This window comes from Crotalus tigris, unplaced genomic scaffold (genome assembly GCF_016545835.1).
Source record: "Crotalus tigris isolate CLP2741 ecotype Arizona unplaced genomic scaffold, ASM1654583v1 scf7180000017605.3043972, whole genome shotgun sequence".
Lineage (NCBI taxonomy): Eukaryota > Metazoa > Chordata > Lepidosauria > Squamata > Viperidae > Crotalus > Crotalus tigris.
Genome location: NW_024096508.1, coordinates 2,354,798 through 2,374,653, shown reverse-complemented (window position 1 = coordinate 2,374,653; position 19,856 = coordinate 2,354,798). Strand labels below are relative to the sequence as shown.

At 38.2% G+C, this 19,856-nt stretch overlaps 1 protein-coding gene and 1 long non-coding RNA gene across 4 annotated transcripts; one reads left to right on the top strand and one right to left on the bottom strand.

Annotated features, from left to right (window-relative positions):
• Nucleotides 1-1,542: 1,542 nt before the first annotated feature.
• TBPL2 (TATA-box binding protein like 2) lies at nt 1,543-18,762 on the top strand. The gene is made up of 7 exons (XM_039321404.1): nt 1,543-2,372; nt 4,284-4,672; nt 9,269-9,356; nt 11,315-11,406; nt 12,614-12,781; nt 15,104-15,198; nt 18,187-18,762. The coding sequence occupies exons 1-7, from the start codon at nt 2,322-2,324 to the stop codon at nt 18,264-18,266; spliced, it is 963 nt and encodes a 320-aa protein (XP_039177338.1). The 5' UTR covers nt 1,543-2,321; the 3' UTR covers nt 18,267-18,762.
• Nucleotides 7,725-19,802, bottom strand: LOC120298062. Of its 3 annotated transcripts, XR_005553944.1 has the most exons (5): nt 19,579-19,802; nt 19,238-19,344; nt 17,466-17,873; nt 12,555-12,686; nt 7,725-8,252 (listed from the first exon to the last, which is right to left on the bottom strand). It is a non-coding gene; the product is annotated as an uncharacterized LOC120298062 (long non-coding RNA). The 3 variants fall into 3 exon arrangements; XR_005553943.1 differs by lacking the exon at nt 19,238-19,344; XR_005553945.1 differs by lacking the exons at nt 19,238-19,344; nt 19,579-19,802 and adding an exon at nt 19,430-19,548.
• Nucleotides 19,803-19,856: the final 54 nt, after the last annotated feature.

Sequence of the window (19,856 nt, the reverse complement as noted above, 5' to 3'; positions counted from 1 at the left end):
CAAGGCACACCCAGCCATGCATGTTGACAATGTTGCTCCCTCTCCCAGTAATCCCAATGCAGATGGAGGTACAACCCCATTCCCCTTGACTTACTTAGCAATAGCACTTAGACTTATATACAACTTCATAGTGCTTTATAGCCCTCTCTGAGCAGTTTACAGAGTCAGCATATTGGCCCCCAACAATTTTGGTCCTCATTTTACCGACCTCGGAAGGATGGAAGGCTGAGTCAACCTTGAGCCAGTGAGAAACTAATACCAAACTGCAGGAGCTGGCAGTCAGTAGAAGTAGCCTGCAGTACTGGATTCTAACCACCATGCCACCAACATTTATTGCCTGTCATGTTTTGGCAAGACACAGTAACCACGGAAGCCTATCATTTCAAAAGCCATTCAGTGTCATAGAGTGACTGAAAGCCGAGTAGTCTGATAGCATTATGCCATGGTTTGTTAAATAAACCACAATTGGTTATGTTCATAATGCTAAACTGCCTAATCCCGGTAAAAAATACATTTGGTTTAAGGTTCCTAAACTTTTTGCAGTCACAGCTTCCTTTAGCATCACTTTAATGTACAGAATTTCCCTAAAAATGCAAACACGTATGTATGCATGCATGCATGCATGTATCATTTGGCACATTTGCATCACATTCAATAAACACAAAAATTCAAAATACAAAATATAAAATGTGAAATTATAAATGTATGTCTAGATTACAGATATAATTTTTACTTCATTTATGACAGCCAGGAAATCAGCAAAGTCTTCATTAAAAGCTCTGTTTTGTCACTGTCACTATATCTTGCATTATTTGTTTTTCAGCCTCACAATTCACAATTTGCCGCAATTTGGTGATGGTGTTTTGCCACACTTATAGAGGGTGCTTGCACATTTACCATGGCCAGTGCGAATTTGGTTCAGTATTTTCCGTATCCACACACCAAATTAACACAAATTAACAATGAAAATACAGTGAAACTTTGGGAAAGGTAGATTTATTGTAACAATATAGGTAAAAGGTTCTTCACACCTTCCTAGAATCTGTCAGTACTTCCTGAAGAGTGTCTTCCTGGAAACCCTGGTTTAAGGTGTTCCCAACAGGTTCTACATGATCCAAATCACACTTTGAACATGGATCACTTCTCGGGGCTTGTGTTTTCATAAGCATTGACCCACAGGTATAAATAATAATAAAATTGAAAGGGAGGTCATCTAGTCCAACCCTCTGCTCAGGCAGGAAACCCTGTTTTATTTCAGACAAATGGCTGTCTGGTCTCTTCTTAAAAACTTCCAGTGTTGGAGCATTCACAGCTTCTGGAGGCAGGTTGTTTCACTGATTAATTGTTCTAACTGTCAGGAAGTTTCTCCTTAGTTCTAGGTTGCTTCTCTCTGGTTAATTTCCATCCGTTGCTTCTTTCCTGCCTTCAGATGCTTTGGAGAATAGCTTGACTCCCTCTTCCTTGTGGTAACCCCTGAGATATTGGAACACTACTATCATGTCACCCCTCATCCTTCTCTTCATTAAACTAGACATACCCAATTCCAGCAACCATTCCTTATATGTTTTAGCCTCCAGTCCCGATCATAGGTTGCCAACTATAATTTAGTTCAATGTGTTGTGTAGTTAGTCTAAGGAACATTGGGTCATATATATCCAAATCTTGATTCAGTTAATTATAGTCAATCTCTTGGAGAAATATATCCATTTTTTCTGGGAAAATCCTACAGAATTAAGGTTTTGGTTCATTTAAAGCAAGATTCAGCAACTTGAGTCCTTAGGGTTACATGGAGGCCTACAAATAATTCCTTTCTTGTAGCCCACAAGCCTCTATTGACCAGAGTTGCCAGAAATTGGAGTTAAGATTTTTGAGGTGGGAAAAAGAAAAAAAATACTATCTAAGTATCATCTTAATTGTCAATAAAGCAAAGAAACAGCACTAAGCTCTTGGTATTACCTATTGTATAACTTAGACTTTTACAACATTAAATGCAACTCTTGGCCATCAAAATATTGCCTACTTGCTTAAGGGATCCACAAGACTTACTGAAGTAGCACACAGGTGATTTTGATGCTCCAATTTTAATGAAAGAACACTTGATTCTCTTCTCAGATAAAGAGGTCCATACTTCATTCAGCTGCCTGGAGTTATTCAGGCTTAAAGGCTTTAAGGTAGAAAGATAATGGCTGCAGTTGACTTTCTTTTAGAATAGCAATTTTTAACTTCTCTCTACTCTAAAAGGCTTTTAACTCATTAACTGAACAAGAAACAAAGCAGGATTGGATTTTTGTTAATTTACTCAGTACTATTAGAAGCCATCCATGGATGGGGAATTCTCATTGGAAAGCTACCTAGATGAGTGTTCAAGCCAGGTAAAGTCCAGGTTGTTAGTTTAGGTTAGTATAAAAATGGCTCTGATGTATCTTTTTGTGCTTGTGTTCACGTGAATGGGGACTACATTTTAATGTATTTTGTTGTGCTAATCTTAAGATGTATATTACTAGTTTATTTTGTGAAGCCATAAAAAGCAATTGTGTATAAGTGTGTATGAACTTCAACCTTTCTCTAATGTCAGTTATTATTTGGAAAATATTACATATTTTTCTATGGCTAGGAAATCCTAGAGTTATACATTAACTGTGAAGTTAAGCAGAGTGGGATTTGGTGAGAAATATTGTGAAATTCTAGGGCTGCAGGCTGGACTAGGAAGCTGTCCAGTTTGGCTAAAAGAAACCATTATCTTTGATTGGTAAAACTTTTTTGTTTCTTGCTTCCTGAAAGTACAAATATCCTGCTTCAATAAATTTAGCAAGTATCTTATCTATGTGACATTCTCAGCCTATTAAATTGGCAGGCAGTCTGTAAGAAGGACAACGTGCCTGTTCTATCTTATTTATTCTACTACATTCAGCTTATATACAGTATATGTGTTCTAATGATAAGATAATTCTAGATAAGTGTTACCAAATGGCAAACTATGCATTGAGGGGTGGTGGATTCTCTGTTAAATTAACAACAGGCTAGAGTAGATTATTTTAACTGGGGATTTGCTGAGTCTTTAGCACTTCCCATTGTTCCACTTGGCACCATAGTTGCCTGAGACAATTAATGAGTTATAGCCAAACAAAAGTGGTGACTTCAAACCTCTAAGGGAACTTCCTAGCTGACCCCTTTCTTGAATAATAGATTTTGAGGAAATTCTCTTCCTCAAAAGTAAATAAGTTTTATTTAATTAGAGTCAACTAAATTTACACAGTGCACTAGGCCATAAATTGCTTTGCCCGGGACTGTTTAAAAACTCAGAATTGATTTAGAGCACATAATCTGCTACACCATAGATCATGGTTTCCGTATCACTGTAGATGGGGAGTTGTATTGATCTATGATGGTGAGAAATGAGAAGTTTGGTAGTGATTTTTCTAACACTTTTTATTAAAAGACATGAGATTTCATGAGCTGCTGTCCACTTGATCACATGTAGAGAATGGCTAGTTCTATCTTTACTTCATCAGATGCATAACCAGATCCTATAACTGATGAAATAAGCAGCAACTCACAAAATCTCATGCCTTTTAAGAAGTATTAGAAAAAGTACTACCAGTATTCTGATTTTTTTAAATCACAACCTAGGGTTATCAATCATACCTAATCAGGATAAACAAGAAGAAATTTCTCTGGCAGGGCCCTCTAAGATTAACATTGATCTCTTCTGAATTCATGGAATAAATAATTAACTTGATTTGTTCAGCCCATTTGCCTAGAAATAAAAATTGGGAAATTCATAGAATTTGCTTCCAAATAAATGTATTAAGAATTATAATGTTGTAGAGAGATTATTCAAGGGAGAAAAACAGTATCTCGTAAAATTCAGGGTCCAGGAGCATCCTGGTTCATTTTAAAAACAATGCCTCTTCCAGCCTGAAAAAAGGCATAAAGCTGTTTATTAGTCTTATTAAAAATAAAAAATCATTTGCTATTGTACATATTGGTAAAATTTCTCGACAAAAAAACTGAGTTTGTTAACTGAGCTTCTGTTTGTGGTTTGCAAGCCTGACTTTAAGTTTTACTACTGTGTGTGTTTAAAAAAACCTCTTCTTCCATTTACCTCCTGTTTTTGTACAACAATCAAAGCGAAGTCATTAAATACCATGCATCATAGTACATAGGAAATTATGGTGTTACTAAGGGGCTGGTACTCTGTAGATATGGATAACTTTGTGTAGTACTTTAGGAATCCATAAAATCAAAGTGCCTGAAATGTTTTCTGCCCTCTATCGTTGAAGGATGATCTTCCATCAAATAGCCCTCAAATGTATTCTCCCATGAGTCCCTTTGGGTCAGATTTGCCTATTTCTGCCATTCCGGGCACATTGTTTACTCCTCAGCCTGACCAAGACAAAGACTTCTCTTCGGTAGATCTCAGCTTCCTGCCAGATGATTTTGGACAAGATGGCAAACATGGCAACAACAACAACATGCTGGAAGAGTATCAAAGCCCCCAGCTCGGAATACAAGACAGTGGAATCTTCTCGGAAGACAGTGGGGGGTCCCAACAGAGGGATGAAAATGCAATTCAGCCATTGCCTGATTTATCTGGGACGTGTCCCTCCATGGCCCCCATGACTCCTGTGACCCCTACTTCAGAAGCTTCTGGCATTATCCCACAGTTACAGTAGGTTTTACTCAAAAGCTAGTTGATTTGGCACATTGGCATTTGCCACATTTTAGTCAAGCATGTTAATGAAAACCCAATTAGTGGGAGTAGTTAATGATTTGGCAGAATATTCAGTCCCAGAATTTTGATTGAGTAAGCTATGAATAAGTCAAGCATATGGCATGAAAAAAGGGGCAAAGATGCAATTGTTAAGTTTCCTAGGCAACAGTACTGAAGTGACTTGCCATTAACGTTTTCCAGAATGACTATGCTTCCCAGTTTAGCATACAGTTCTGATATTCCCTGGTAATCTCCTGTCCAAATATAAATATAGCCTCTATATTTAAATGCAATGTATTTCTATCGTATTATTGGAAACAGACCTGCATAATGTGAGAGTGATAGCTTTTTAGCATATAATTAAGACTAAATTCAAAGTGATTAGAAAATCCAAATATAAAGCAGGATTACAGCTATATTAATAATTGGATGAGTAGATGGGAGTGGATTTTAAAATCTAATGTAAATCATAGAGACCTGCATTTCCATCCTCTCCCTCCCATCAGTTTGCAGTTCATTTTCAGTAAGAGTCACTTTAGATTGTTATTCACATATCATGACTAAGCAATGCTTTTAGAATTAGAATTAGAATAATAGAGTTGGAAGGGACCTTGTAGGTCATCTAGTCCAGCCCAAGCAGGAGACCCTACCCCATTTCTGACAGATAGCAGTCCAGTCTCTTCTTGAAAGAACTCTCACAACATCTGGAGGCAAACTGTCCCATTGGTTGATTGTTCTCACTGTCAGAAAATTTCCCCTTATTTCTAGGTTGAATCTCTCCTTGATCAGTTTCCATTCGTTATTCCTTGTCTTGCCTTCAGGTGCTTTGGAAAATAGGTTGATCTCCTCCTCTCTATGACAGCACCTCAAATATTGGAAAATGCTATCATGTCTCCCCCGGTCCTTCTCTGCACCGGACTAGCCATACATAGTTCCTGTAACTGTTCTTCATTTGTTTTAGCCTCCAGTCCCCTCATCATCTTTGTAGCTCTTCCCTGCACTCTTTCTAGAGTCTCAACATTTTTTTGGATTGCAGTGACCAAAACTGGATGCAATATTCCAAGTGTTGTTTTACCAAGGCATTATAAATTGATATTAACATTTCACATGATCTTGATTGTAATCCCTCTATTGATGCAGCCCAAGACTGCATTGGCTTTTTTGGCAGCTGCAGCACACTGCTGGCTCATACTTAAGTGATTGTCCACTGCGTGAATGTTCCCCCAACAGAACAATTTCTGAGAAAGAAGAGCCGGTCTTAAATGTGGAGAATCTTGTACAATGGAAGGGAAAAACTAATTTGGCTAGTAGAAAATTTACAGAAAAGGGATGGGTGATGGTAGGCAGGGCAAAATGGGATATAACCATGATTAAACCCTTCTCCAGTTTCACACAATCTATATGTGTATACTTTTGGTTTTTCTTGCCTAAGTATAAGACTTTTTCTCTACATTTCTCTCATTTTGTTAGATAGGGTCCAGTATTCAAGTCTGTCAAGATCCACGTGGATCCTGAGTCTACCATCTAGAGTGTTGGCTATTCCTGCTAGCTTAGTATCATCTGCAAATTTGATAAGTTCCCCTTCTATACCCTCATCTAAGCCATTTATGAAGATGTTGAAGAGTACTGGGCCTAGGACAGAGTCTTGTGATACCCCCTGCTCACTTTCCTCCATGTAGACGTGGTTCCATTAAGGACTACTCATTTTCTTTAACTATAACATACTGTATAAATGAGCCACTCTTGGCTGGTTTCAAATGATATTTAATCTAAATTAAATTATGACTTAGGGTAATTTGCGATGCCAGACTCGCTGATACATGCTTAGAAAATCTTCTAAGTTTTTTACCTAGTTCACTTTCAACTGAAAGTAGTAGAATATGGCCTGCTATCTATTAGCTCAGCGGCAGTATCTGATGAACCTTGTGCTGTAAACTAGATAGGGAAATGAGGAAAAAAATAATTCTGGAAGATGACATAGTCTCAAAGAGCCAGATTTGACTAAAAGGAAGGAAATATTAGCATCAGAATCCACAAGACCTCTTCAAAGGTAGCAAGTTGTTGGGTGTATCCATGCCATAGCTGTGCCACTGTTGTGAGGGCTCAGTTGGGCAATTTTATTGGCTGAGTGAGAATATTTTGGTAGCCTACCAACTTCAGTTAAGCATTTGACAGATCTTTTTACTATGTTCTGAGGGTTAAAATATTGTAAAATTCTTTACCAATCAAAGAAGTAAACCTTGAGCCATTTCATAGCAGGGAGGAAGCATAGCCTTTCTCTCTTACTAAAATAGTAAAATGGGCCAGAAGCTACGGCAAATAAATTTGCAAAGAAGAAGAGATGAACTTCAGTAGAAAGAACAGAAGGAGATGATGCTATGGAGTTCTTGGTGCTATTTGAGCTTGATTTTTTTGGGCTTGCAGAGGTTTCATTACCCAACCAAATAATGTTGAATGCTGAAGGGGATGTGTTCCAGTCTTTTTGTTTCCTAGGGAACCACATTTCCTTCATCAGCCAACACTCAGATAAGCAGGCATCAATACTAGACAGGCAGAAAACAAGGTATCCCAGCAAAAGTAGCAGGGCAAGCTATAATATATAAACAGGCAGCAAACCCTACACTGACTCGCACTGAAGATGTTACCTAATTGGGTAGGAGAGGGCTGGAGGTTGCCAAATTGGAAAACCTCTAAAAAGTATTGTTAGTAGGATACATCTACAAAGCCAATATGACAATCTGCATCTACTTAGAAGCAGAGAACAAAACTACGCACCTGAATTTGAGAACAATTGTGCTCATTTCTTGTTTTGAGAAAACCCATTTTAAAAAATGAGAACAAGATTCAGAATTCTGTAATGGATATATTGGGTAAAAGTTTTTTTTTATTTGATTACTCTCATAGGCTGAGGGCATCAAATTATCTATTGCTGCTAACTTCTCTGAATCTGTTGGAAACCAATCATCTTCAAATGACAACGGGACTTTTTATAAGTTAAGATATGGAAATTTATTAAGCAGCTTTGTGTGTGTGCAAAAATTGCCAACTGTAAAACCATACAATATTTTTGAGACATTTATAATAACACAGCATCATTATATTCAACATATGATAAAAAACAGTTTTCCAGAATTGGATGGCCAATTCTTATAATACAAGGTAACAGATATACATAAAACAAGTGAACTATCTTTTGAGTGTTTCAAACTACCCCTGTTTCTACTGTCTACTTCTTTTTTAATCCAAACAATCCTGGACAGTTTCACCACTGTCTATTTCTTACCCTTCTCTTCAAGCAAGACAGCAAATGTCTTATCAAATAGTTCAGCCTCTTAATATTTTCATAGCATGGTTCAGCTGCAAATCCTTCATCTTTAAGGCTATTTCTCCAAGTTTTGAGTTGTTTTGATGTACCCTTGGTAATTGCAGGGTGGAGAGAAGAGAGATTGCTCACCAGCTGGATTAAATAATGAAGGTGTCCACACTCCTTCCCTTCTGATAAACATGACTCAGTATCATGAAAGAGCCATCCAGAATCCTATATAATTACGAAGTAAGAGGAAAAAAAGATGGAGGGGAAGAATAAGATGAGAACTACTCAATAGAATGAAGGGCACAAGTCATAATTCTTTTCCTTTTTTCCTTATCTATTCTTTGATTCTTTTTGCTTGTATTGCAATTAAACATAATTAAAAATGTTATTTTTAAAGAGAACTGCCAGAAGCCAAAAAGACAGTTCAGTAGAGTCAAATTTTGGGTTATAGTTTTCAACAATTCTGTTGAGGATCAGACACTGTTAATCATATCTTTAGATTTAGCAAACTTCTTGAAAAGATTAAGCAGTATGTGGATTTTTCACCTTGATAACATCTTAGCAAAACTACTAAGAAAAGCCTAAAATGGCAAAGTATATGCTGTGGATACTAGGAGATCATCAAGTCTAGCCCCATTGCTATCTATCAGTCTTTGTGTTGGCAGAAAAACATATCAGCAAAAAATTTGCTTCTCTTGTTGCTGGTACCAGTTTTGTCATTAGGAAAAAATATGTTTCCAGGACAGAAATGTTTGTGCCACATTTAGGCACAAGTAGGGAAATGCTGTAAGAATCAGATAGCCCTGAATTATCAGAAAGTTGATAATCTCTAGATCAGGGGTCCCCAACCCCCAGTCCATGGACAGGCGCCCATTCACGCCATGCCAGAAAATAGTCCACACAAACAAGCAAAGCCCCATCCACGAGATGCAGGCAGCATGCAAAATCATGCCCCCTCCGGTCCATGGAAAAACCTCTCTCCACAGAACCTGCTGCTCAAAAGGTTGAGGGCCGCTGCTCAAGATAACACAGTATAAATACCATTGTACCCAAATAACACAATGTATTACTTGTGTTTTTTAATGAAACAATAAAATAATATTTTTAAAAAAATAATTCAAGAGCCTGTGATGACTCCTGGAGTAAAAAGAAAAATGAAAAAGAAACTGTTTTTACTTATGTTATTGCATTTCTTTTATGTAAAGTTCCTAAAGGCTTTTTTGTCCCTGTTGTTCTACCAGGAACATAGTAGCCACTGTAAATTTGGCTTGCAAATTGGACCTAAAGAATATAGCTCTTCAAGCCAGAAATGCAGAATATAATCCAAAGGTAAGCACCAGTTCTCTCTCTCATCTAAGGATTTTTTCCCCACCTCTGAGACTGCTTCTCTTCAAAATCTGACCTCTCTAAATATGTTTCAAGCAATTGCTTGGCCTAAATAGATTCTCTTTAAGTTTGCTTTTTCCAAGGTGGCTTCATAGTAGTGTCCTGGCCAGTGAATGTCTACTTATAATTGCCATGCTTTGTTTGCTCATTTCTTATCTATATTCACTCTGCTATTCTTCTGCTATAGAAGGCTGTCTATACAACGCAGGACACACCCCTGACAACCCCATAACACCTCCGTAACATCTCCAAGCCTTGGCTAGCATATCTTACTGAGCTCAAAAGATACGGTTGCCCAAAGCAGTACTTTTGAGAGTCTGGAAAGTCAACTCTACTTCCACTTATATTTTATAACCAAAGAGCAATTTGTTGTGCTAGTCTATATTATCCCACTCCCTCTGCTATCTCACCTATTCTTCCCTGCTTTTATTGAAAAATTAATTTCTGCTTTGCATGTCTATAGGGATACTCAGTCATCCAGGTCACGGTTGTTCCAAAAGTGCTTTTTCCAAAAAGCAACTGGACTTTCTTCTTTGACAACGTTTCACTTCTCATCCAAGAAGCTTCTTCAGTTCTGAGAATTGAAGTTGTGAGAACTGAGAACTCAAGAGAACTGAAGAAGCTTCTTGGATGAGAAGCGAAACATTTTCAAAGTAAAAAACAAAGTTCAGTTGTCTTTTGGAAACAAACACTTTGAAACATCCTGCCCTGCATGTTCCAAGCCAGTTGTATGTAGCCCACACAATTTCTACATTGTTAATGAATGTAACTGAGCAGTGGGTCTCAAATTCCTTTCCAGCAAGCCAATTCACACTGGTCTGTTTCCTGCTTTGGAGTAATAGCTTGGTAGTTCTTGCTGTAACTACCAGGAAATGCCACATTTGGCATTATCCTTTTAATTTTGGACTCCGAGAGAAAGTTTAATGTTTTCTGATAATTAAAAGTAAATAATATTATTGTTTGGGTAAAAAGCATAGAGGTACTGTATCTGATTAGATGTTTCAAGCCCACCAAAGATTAAGAAAATCTAACTTTATTTTTTGAAAAAATAAAATATAAAAGCCCTGAAAATCACAAAAGAAAATACAGTATTCCAAGCAGATGGTGCTGGTCTGCTACAAAGGAATGCTTTTTCAAGATGTTGCAGATTAACAGACTACCAAAAGATTATAAATAAAAATAATTTCCTGCCTATCTAAAGAATAGTCAGCAAAATTGAGGCTATGCATTTCCTAATTTTGAATAGAGAATAATAATGTTAGATGTTTGTCAGAACAAAGAAAGAAATCAGACTTAATGTAAATTTGGCTAGATTTGATACCTATTTAGAACTAGACTTCTCTTGAAAAGAGGCAATCCCTTGTTTTCAATTAGCTGGATAGTCCTCACAGGCCTGGTAAGTCCAAATATATCAGGACATATAAATCATTTGAATAGATAAAAGGCTACATTCACATTTTTTATTATAGACTTCATTGACAATGTTTATAAGCTATCTTTTATAAGGAGAGACCTATTTATGTAAGGGTTTATATTTTCCCAGGCCGGTAAGGTCATGTGCAACTATTGAAGCAATCTCAAAATAAGGATAGAATGGGAAGAAAAATGTTTATAGTTTTCAATGGTCTAGCAATTAAGGCTAGAAAGCAGGAGATTATGAATTCTAGTCCTTCCTTAGCCATGAAAGCCAGATGGGTGACCTTGGGTCAGTAACTCTCAGCCCAACTCCCCTCACAGGGCTGCTGTTATGGAGAGAATGGAAAGAAGAAAGAGTACTGGATATGTTCACTACCTTGAGTTATTTGTAAAAAAGTAATAGCAAGATACACATAAATAGATATTCATACAGTGATTAATATAGTTTTAAAAGAATTTTAAATTTGGGTTTTTCTGAATTTTAGAGATTTGCTGCTGTAATTATGAGAATTAGAGAACCAAGAACAACTGCCCTTATATTTAGTTCTGGTAAAATGGTGTGCACAGGAGCCAAAAGGTAGGAATGCTAAACTTTACAAAATTCCTCATCTAAGGATAGGATTGTTGTGATATAAGGCTAATGTGATTGATTCAGACCATTAAAACTCCATCTAGTTTAGGCTGGTCATCAAACAACACTGTAACCATCCTAAGAAACAGCCAAAATCTTTTAAATGTTTTTTAAAACAATAAGTACATGTACATTTATTGTATTGGGAATACCAATTAATGTAGTGCCACAAGACCAACTAGTGCAGTGGTTCTCAACCTGTGGGTTGGGACCCCATTTGGGGTCGAACGACCATTTCACGGGGGTCGCCAAACAACGCAGTCTGCCATTTTTTCCCCTTTTCCTTAGCTGTGCTACTCCCTTTTATTCTATTGACTTTTGAAAGCCAATAGAATAGACTCTCTTGAATAGAGTCTAATTCTATTGGCTTTCAAAAGCCAATAGGAATTGTCCAGGCTGTCTCTGCCCTGCTGAGCCCGCCAAAAGTCCCATTCTGCAAACAGTGCTGCACCAGTTGAGTAGTCCTTGACTTATGACCGGTTGAGTAGTCCTCGACTTACGACCGGTTGGGGGTCGCGGCATTAAAAAGGTTGAGAACCACTGAACTAGTGCATTGTCAAATATAGGGCCCTTGGAAATTCCATTAAAAAAAATAGAAATGTTCTTATAATATTCCACCACACTATGGTTAATTAATCTTCCCAAACCTGCTACTTACTAGGTGTGTTGAACTACAGTTCCCATAGATCATCAGCTAGCATGGACAGTGACATGTTCGGCTGAGTATGAAAGGATCTGTACTGGTATTGTTCATTTAACAACAGCAATTGGTTTCAAGAAAATAGTTTGAGTCATTGTGCAATGGCAAGCGGCATAAACTTGATCTCGCCCAAAGTCCATGAGGCCTTACCTGGTCATCCCTAGAGGAATAAAAGCAGTCTGGTGAGGTTTTTGTAGGCAATAAACAATAAAGTGCCTGACTCAAGGTATTTTGAGTAGTTCTGGTTGCTGGTGCCTGACAGCACTCCAATTTTTTTGTTCAGTGGCAGGAAACTATGATAGATATTTCTAGTAATTGTGGCATGAGAAACCTTCAGAAGCCAAAATAACCGGTTGGGAGAATACAGGTGACTAAGAGAATAGAAATTACTCACTCTTGTCGTAAAGCTTTGCTGGCTGGCTTTGTTTTTTCATGCTTGTTGTAAATTTGCAGTGAAGAGCAGTCACGACTGGCAGCCCGAAAATATGCTCGCGTGGTACAGAAACTCGGATTTCCTGCAAAATTCCTGGATTTCAAAATACAGAACATGGTGGGCAGTTGTGATGTGAGATTTCCCATCCGCTTAGAAGGATTAGTTCTAACTCATCAACAATTCAGCAGGTATGTCTCTCCCCATGTGTGTACAAGGAGAAAAAGCACCAGGAAGACTTTGGCTTCCATCATAACTGACCATTCATTTGCTGGTTGAGATGATGGGTGGGGCCTAAAGTTGGGAAAGGCAGATGAATATCAAAATAGTATTTCTACTGGTTGTTCAGATAGGTTGGCTAAATAGTCTTGGGAGGCTACTAAATTCTGGAATATGTGCCCCTTTGCTTCAGATCTAAAGACTGGCATTTGGGTTTTTGCTGTTCTGCGGTGCATATAATGAAAGAGCTTATGGCATCAATTAGCTGTCTTCTAAGAGAAAGCAGTTATATTTATCCATGCAAAAACTATTGCCCAGTTTCTCAATTAATGATGAGTTTGGAAACTCATGACTCAGATATTTTTTTCAGGATCTGAATGATCTCACAAGATTGTGCTATTTGCTCTTTCTTACAAAAATCAGAATTTATTGCCAAAAAATCCTGGGTTGTCTTACTAATCTAAACGCAAATGCTCATGTTGGCTGGGTCTGATGTGTTTTTCTGAAGTCATCATCTTTCATTTTGTTTTTCTGTGCATCCCATTTAGATTTGTTTCAAAAGAACCATATATAACCAGATAGGATTTCACCAACTAGTATTACATACTTGGACACTTTTTTTATTTATATCCCTCTTTTCTATTCAGCTTGAGCACTCAGGGTAACACATTGGATAAGTGTCCATATTTGGGGCAAGAGGCATACGTGGAAATTGGGGTGTGGGCTATGAAAATTCTAGAAAAAGGCTGGCCATTCTAATTTGCATCTGGAAAACAGCTACTACCATAAAGCAACTAGTGTGGGTATTTCTGATCATCCCTCTATCTTTTCAAGGCATTTTAACAACCTTTTACCTTTCTCTTTTTAATGTGAAGGTGGACATATTGTTACTAGGGTTGTTTAATGCTTCAATTTCTATTGGAAAAGATACTTCAAAACATTCAGAAATGCAAATGCAGCTTCTGTAGCTGATTAAAGCAGCCTTGTCTTTTTTTTTAGGCTGGTATCTGCAACCCTGGAAACTGATGCAATTGCTTTAGTGGGTCACAAAACAGGAGCTGCATTTACATTCTTCATGCACTACAACATCTCACCTTCCATTTTATTTTCTTAGATTGAAGGTCTGTATGGGGCTCAGATATATTATTTAAAATATAAATTATATCTGAGGCTGCTACTTTACTTTATAGTGCACAGTTACCAGTTTTCAAAGCATATTAAAATCTGATAGGGCAGAAAATATGGATGGCACTATGAAACATGAGGCAGCATGACCAAAGTAGTAGGCTTTGTACAGAACATGAACCCATAGCTATCCCAATATATAAGGAATTTGTCATATAGAGATGTTATTCAGGGGGGAATGCTGTAGCACTATTGGTGTTTGAACAAAGTCATTTTCCAGCATTTTAAAAATGTATTCACTACAATTTATATGCCACGTACTAGAAAGACTCCAGGCTATTTTCTAGAACAGTGATGGCGAACCTTTTAGAGACCGAGTGCCCAAAAACTGCCCCATGCCTGCCCCACACCCCGAGCTGCCCCCACTCCACCCCTGCCTCACCCACCTGCAGGGCCACCCATCACCTCCATGGCCCGCTGATTGCCCAGGTTGCCCAGCAGCACCATGGCAGCCACGACCTCCACTCGTGCCTAGCAGCAGCATCTGTTTACGATGGGGCACAAGGGTAGAGTCTTGTCCCCACTGCCCTGCTACCATGTCCTTGGCTGTGCTGCTCCAGGGGGCCGTGCCTGGGGCAAGTCTCCTCTGGGGGGGCTACTGGTGTGGAGGGGGCTGTGAGGGGGAGGCGGGGCTGGGGCAACAGCACATGTGCCCACAGAGAAGGCTCTGAGTGTCACCTCTGGCACTCGTGCCATAGGTTCGCCACCACTGTTCTAGAATGTAAACGAAGTAGCTGTCAGCTGATTTTTTTTAATGTGTTTTTGAAAGGAGATATCCAGTTAATTAAGAGTACAGCCTCCCTATTGTAATTATGCAAACTGAAGTAACTTATTTAATTGTAAGTATAAAAATTGAAGTACAAACCATTTTTACATGTAATTTTTGCTTGTCAAAGAGCAAACTAAGGAATTAGAATGTCATTGATAAAGGGAATGGGACAGGATAAAAAGTTAAAAGGAGCCAATAGCAGGGAAGAACAGACTGTATTTTTTAGGCACTAGAAATTCCAAAGCTATTTAAAAAAAAATTGAAGAAATCTCTAAAAGATAACTTGTTGGCTCATAGGTAATAAATTTTGTCTATTTTAATTTTTTCCTGAAAATTGTAGTTATGAACCAGAACTGTTTCCTGGGCTTATCTACAGGATGGTCAAACCAAGAATTGTACTGCTTATTTTTGTGTCTGGAAAAGTTGTTTTAACTGGTAAGTGATTAAGTTGTATATAAGCAGTCTGTTTCTGCATCCCTAACACATACACAAACATTGCAGGGCATATTTATCTTTCTTATATTACTATTATTATTATCAAATTTAGGTATCGCCAAACTTGTGGTTCAAGGAGACTCTGTTGGAGCTGAATGAAACTATTCTTTTAGACTAGTGTTTCTCAATTTTGACAACTTTAAGTTATGTGCACTTTCAATTGTTGGATACTATAGTTGAACTGAATAGGCAAATTCCAATGGAAGAATGCAGTCCTATAGAGCAGGGGTTCCCAACCCCCGATCCATGAACCAGTACTGGGCTGCGGCATGCCAGCAACCGGGCCTCACAAATTAGCAAAGCCCCATTCACAAGATGCAAGTAGCACACAAAACCATGCCCTCTCTGGTCCGTGGAAAAAATTCTCTCCACGGAACCGGTTCCTGGTACCCAAAAGGTTGGGAACCTCTATTGTAGAGCAGCGGTCCCCAACCTTTCTGGCTTGGTGGCCTGTCGTGGGGTGTGTGTCTGAGTAGCAGGCGCACACGCACATGGACAGCTCCATTTGTGTGAGTGACATGAGCATGCTCTCCACTCATGGAGCTTCACACACAAGCAAAAGCACCCTCCACTTACGTGGAGTTTCACAAGCAAATGCAATAGTCCTCTGCTCACGCAAGTGCAGGTTCATGAGCATGCACTTACCCATCTCTCCCACAGCCCAGTATTGAACAGGCTGAGGCCCGGTAATGGGCTGCGGTCCAGGGGCTGGGGACCCCTACTGTAGAGGACCTAAGATTTTATAAGATAGTTACAGCACTTTAAATAACCCTTTTAACACTTACTGGCAACAAGTACAGGCCCCACAATATTGCTGCGATGTGCTCCCATTGAGGAGCTGTGGTGGTGCAATGGTTAGAATGTAGTATTGCAGGCTAACTACACAATGCTAGAAGTTTGATCCTGACCAGCTCAAGGTTGAGTCAGCCTTCCATCCTTCAAAGGTTGATACATGAGGACCAGAGTATTGGGGGGGGGCAATAAGCTGACTATGTAAACTTAGCGAGTGCTGTAAAGCACTATGAAGTGGGGTATGTAAGTCTAAGTGCTATTGCTAATGCTATTGCCAAACAGAATGCACAGAAAGCTGCATTCTGAATCAACTGAAGCTCACAAGTGACTTTCAAAGGTAGCCCATGTTGAGAGCATTGCAATAGTCTAAGATAGTGGTGATGAGGGAATCAATCATTGTAGAAAGTTCCTCCCACTCCGGTATATTGGCAACTGGCACACCAATCAAAGCTTAAAAAGTCCATTCTGGCCACAGCCTCCATCTCCTGTTCTAACAGGAGCTGTGAGTCCAGAACCCCAAATCATACTATCTCCTTCAGGAAAAGTGGCATCTCATCAAGAGACATCTCTGGAGCAGACAATAAATCCCAATGGGCAATAGTAACTCCATCTTACTAGGCTTCTGTTAAGCCCATTCTCTCTCATGCAGACCTTATCAGTCTAGCATGAGGTAACAGTGTAAAGTTGGCCATTATCACTATCTTGATATAAACGTCCAAAGTTTGGATTATCTCTTCCAATGGCTTTATATGAATGTTAAATAGGAAGGGGACAGAACTGACCCTTGGGGCAATCCTCCCCTCCCCACACACAGAGGAATAGCCATTGGTTTGATCTCTCCTATCCCAACTGGAACTGTCCACCAAGAAACTTCGTAACAGAGTGCCCCCAATCCCCAACAATGGAGGGGGTCTAGAAAGGATATCATAGTTGGTTTCAAAGGCCGGTAAGAGTTCTAAAAAATGATGATAGATGTACTTCCTACTTTATAATAAATTCATAATGAAATATAATAGAGATGAACATGAAGTTCTTCACGTAGGAAAAAGAAAGCAATAATGATAGATAAAAAGGTTGGATTATACCATATGTAAAAAGGAACTTCCAAGCTGAATATGAATCAGCAGTACTATATGTGTCTGCTGACTTTAAAAACCGTAATTATATGTTGCATCAGTAAAAATATAATTTCCAAATCAAGGGAAGTAATATTTGTACTCCATTCACCATTAGTCAATATTCACTCAATGCCTCAACATTCTGGACATTGCACTAGGACAGGTGCACAGAAGAGCAGGGGAGACTGAGGAAATTCCATATTTAGTTTGAGAAAAGATTATCTGAACATGTCCCATTATCTGAACATGTCAAAGAACAATTTGAGCATAGGCTTGAGCATCTGAGGATCTACTTACCTCCAATAAAGTCTGCCCTCCAATAAAACTGAGCAGAGTGGGTGCACTCCAGATCCTTTCAGTTCAAAAACAGTGTCATCTATTGGGATGTAGGAAATGGGATTTCTATATTGTGCCTGCTCTCTGGAATTGCATCCCTCTGAAGATATGTACTGTTCTTGTCCCAACGTTTTGAAAGTCACTTAAAACTCAGTTTTGGTTCCAGGTCTGGCAGGGTAGGATGGCTGCTAAGCCCCTCTCATGGTTTTTTTTTTTTAAGGTATTTTTGGAACATTGTATTTATCTATCTGGAAGTTCAGGATTTTTCATGCTTTTTCTTTTTTTTCTTTCTTTTTCTTTCTCTTTCTTTGTTTCTGTCTTTTAATTGATCATGTACGCCACCCAGAGTGATCTGGAATCAGGCAGCCTCTAAATTTAACAAAATAAATACAATGATAATAAGTAAGTCATAGTGTTGCCTGTAGCCCCAGAATGCAGGATACAGAATAATCTTAAATTCAGGAAAGCAATTTCCTATTGATTTTTAGGAACATCTTTAATTCTATTAAGTTAAAAGCATTTTCATATATCTGAATATGCACACCTATATATTATTATATAGAAATACAAATACATTCCATTATTCCCCAAGTTAGTGGTACAGAACTGCAGGTTAAGAACATGCTTTTCGTAGTGGGATGAAATTAAATGTAGTTAGAACTAATTCTAAAATTATTTTTAGGTGCCAAAGACCGTTCTGAAATATATGAAGCATTTGAAAACATATATCCAATTTTAAAAGGTTTCAAGAAAATCACTTAAGTTATTTTTTTGAAAAATTGTAAAGAATAAAAAAGTGTGTATATATAGCAAATGTTCTAGTATTTCAAACCTATACACAGTAATTGATGGACATAGCTTCTTGCCTTAATTTTGTCTCATTTAATGTTCATCACATATTTGTAAATATACCTTAGAAAAAAATTGAATGTTAGTATTCAAATACATGAATTCAGTAGCATACTGAAAATTATTTAAATTGAATTCAGTGTGGAGTAACCTCCATGTAATTATTTTGCATAAAATAAACTAAAATATAAAGTAATGATTTAGTGCTAAATAAATATGTAATTGCCTAAGAGCGATTGATTGTAAGCTGCCTAGAGTGGTTTATTTGGCTTTGATTTCAATAAATCTTAATGAGATCATCACTTACCATGTGTAAATCAGGACATTTAATTATGCAGGTAGTCCTCAACCTACAACCACAACTGAGCCCAAAATTTATGTTTCTAAGTGAGAAATTTGTTAAGTGAGTTTTGCCCCATTTTATGCCTTTTCTTGCCATATTTATTAAGTGAATCACTACAGTTCTTAAATTAGTAACACCATTGTTAAGTGAACCTGGTTTCCTCATTAACTTTGCTTGTCAGGTCACAAAAGACGATCACATGACCCCTGGACACTAAAACGGTCATAGATATGAGTCAGTTGCCAAGCATCCGAATGTAAATCACATGACCATGGGGATGCTGCAATGGTCATAAGTGTGAAAAATCAACTTTTTCACTGCCGTTGTAACTTCAAATAGTCACTAAATATGCTGTTGTAAGTCGAGGACTACCTGTAGTTAATACTGGTTATCTGATCTTGGTTGCAAGCTCATTGAGTTCTGTTTACTTTAATCTAATACTTTTGTTTTAACATCTGAATTTGAGCTAACAGATGTCATGGGGGGGGGGAGGAACCCGGACAACCATACAATTGATTAGAGAGATAAAAATAACTATAACCCGTTGCTGCCTTCTAAAGGTTTTTGCAGAGCAGATTTCTAGCCATATTGTAGAAAGTGGAGGCAAGGAAGAAATACAGGAGTAAAGTATACACAGCCATATAAGTCCTGTAAATAAAAAAAATGAATAGAATAGTATAGAATGTAGAACAGAAACGTTACTGTCACTTTAAATGTACACTAATCAACTTACATTAAAATTAAATCGCAGATGTTTCTCTCAGGCCTATAACATGCACGAAAACTCTACCAGAAATAAAAATCTGCATGTTCCATGGGCTTTTTTTAAAAAAGCAAAACATGTTTATTCGTGGTTTGATTAATAATTTTGAGGATTTTTACCATGCATTGAATTCAAAACCAGCCACGCAAGTTGAGCACGCAGAACACGATGAAACTACAATTAACTTGATCGGTCGGTGGTTTAGTACGTCATGGGAACGCAGTCTTTTTTTCTTTTTACGCCTGCTTTCTGCCCAGTTGCTCGTACCGCACTCGTTCAACCTCTCCGGGTAACTTCAAGGCTCCAACTAAGAAAAGCCGCTATTCCGACTTCATCCCCTAAGTAACTCAGCCTCTGCGGTTTTGCTTAGCTCCGCCCCCAACCTTCAGCACGTGCT

What these genes read in the sequence shown, in the direction of transcription:
- TBPL2 (XM_039321404.1), top strand. Translation starts at nt 2,322, where the DNA reads ATGGATGGGGAATTCTCATTGGAAAGCTACCTAGATGAGTGTTCAAGC. An exon ending in GGCATTATCCCACAGTTACA is followed by an intron (nt 4,673 to 9,268) that starts GTAGGTTTTACT and finishes TTGTTCTACCAG; the next exon opens with GAACATAGTAGCCACTGTAA. An exon ending in ATGCAGAATATAATCCAAAG is followed by an intron (nt 9,357 to 11,314) that starts GTAAGCACCAGT and finishes TCTGAATTTTAG; the next exon opens with AGATTTGCTGCTGTAATTAT.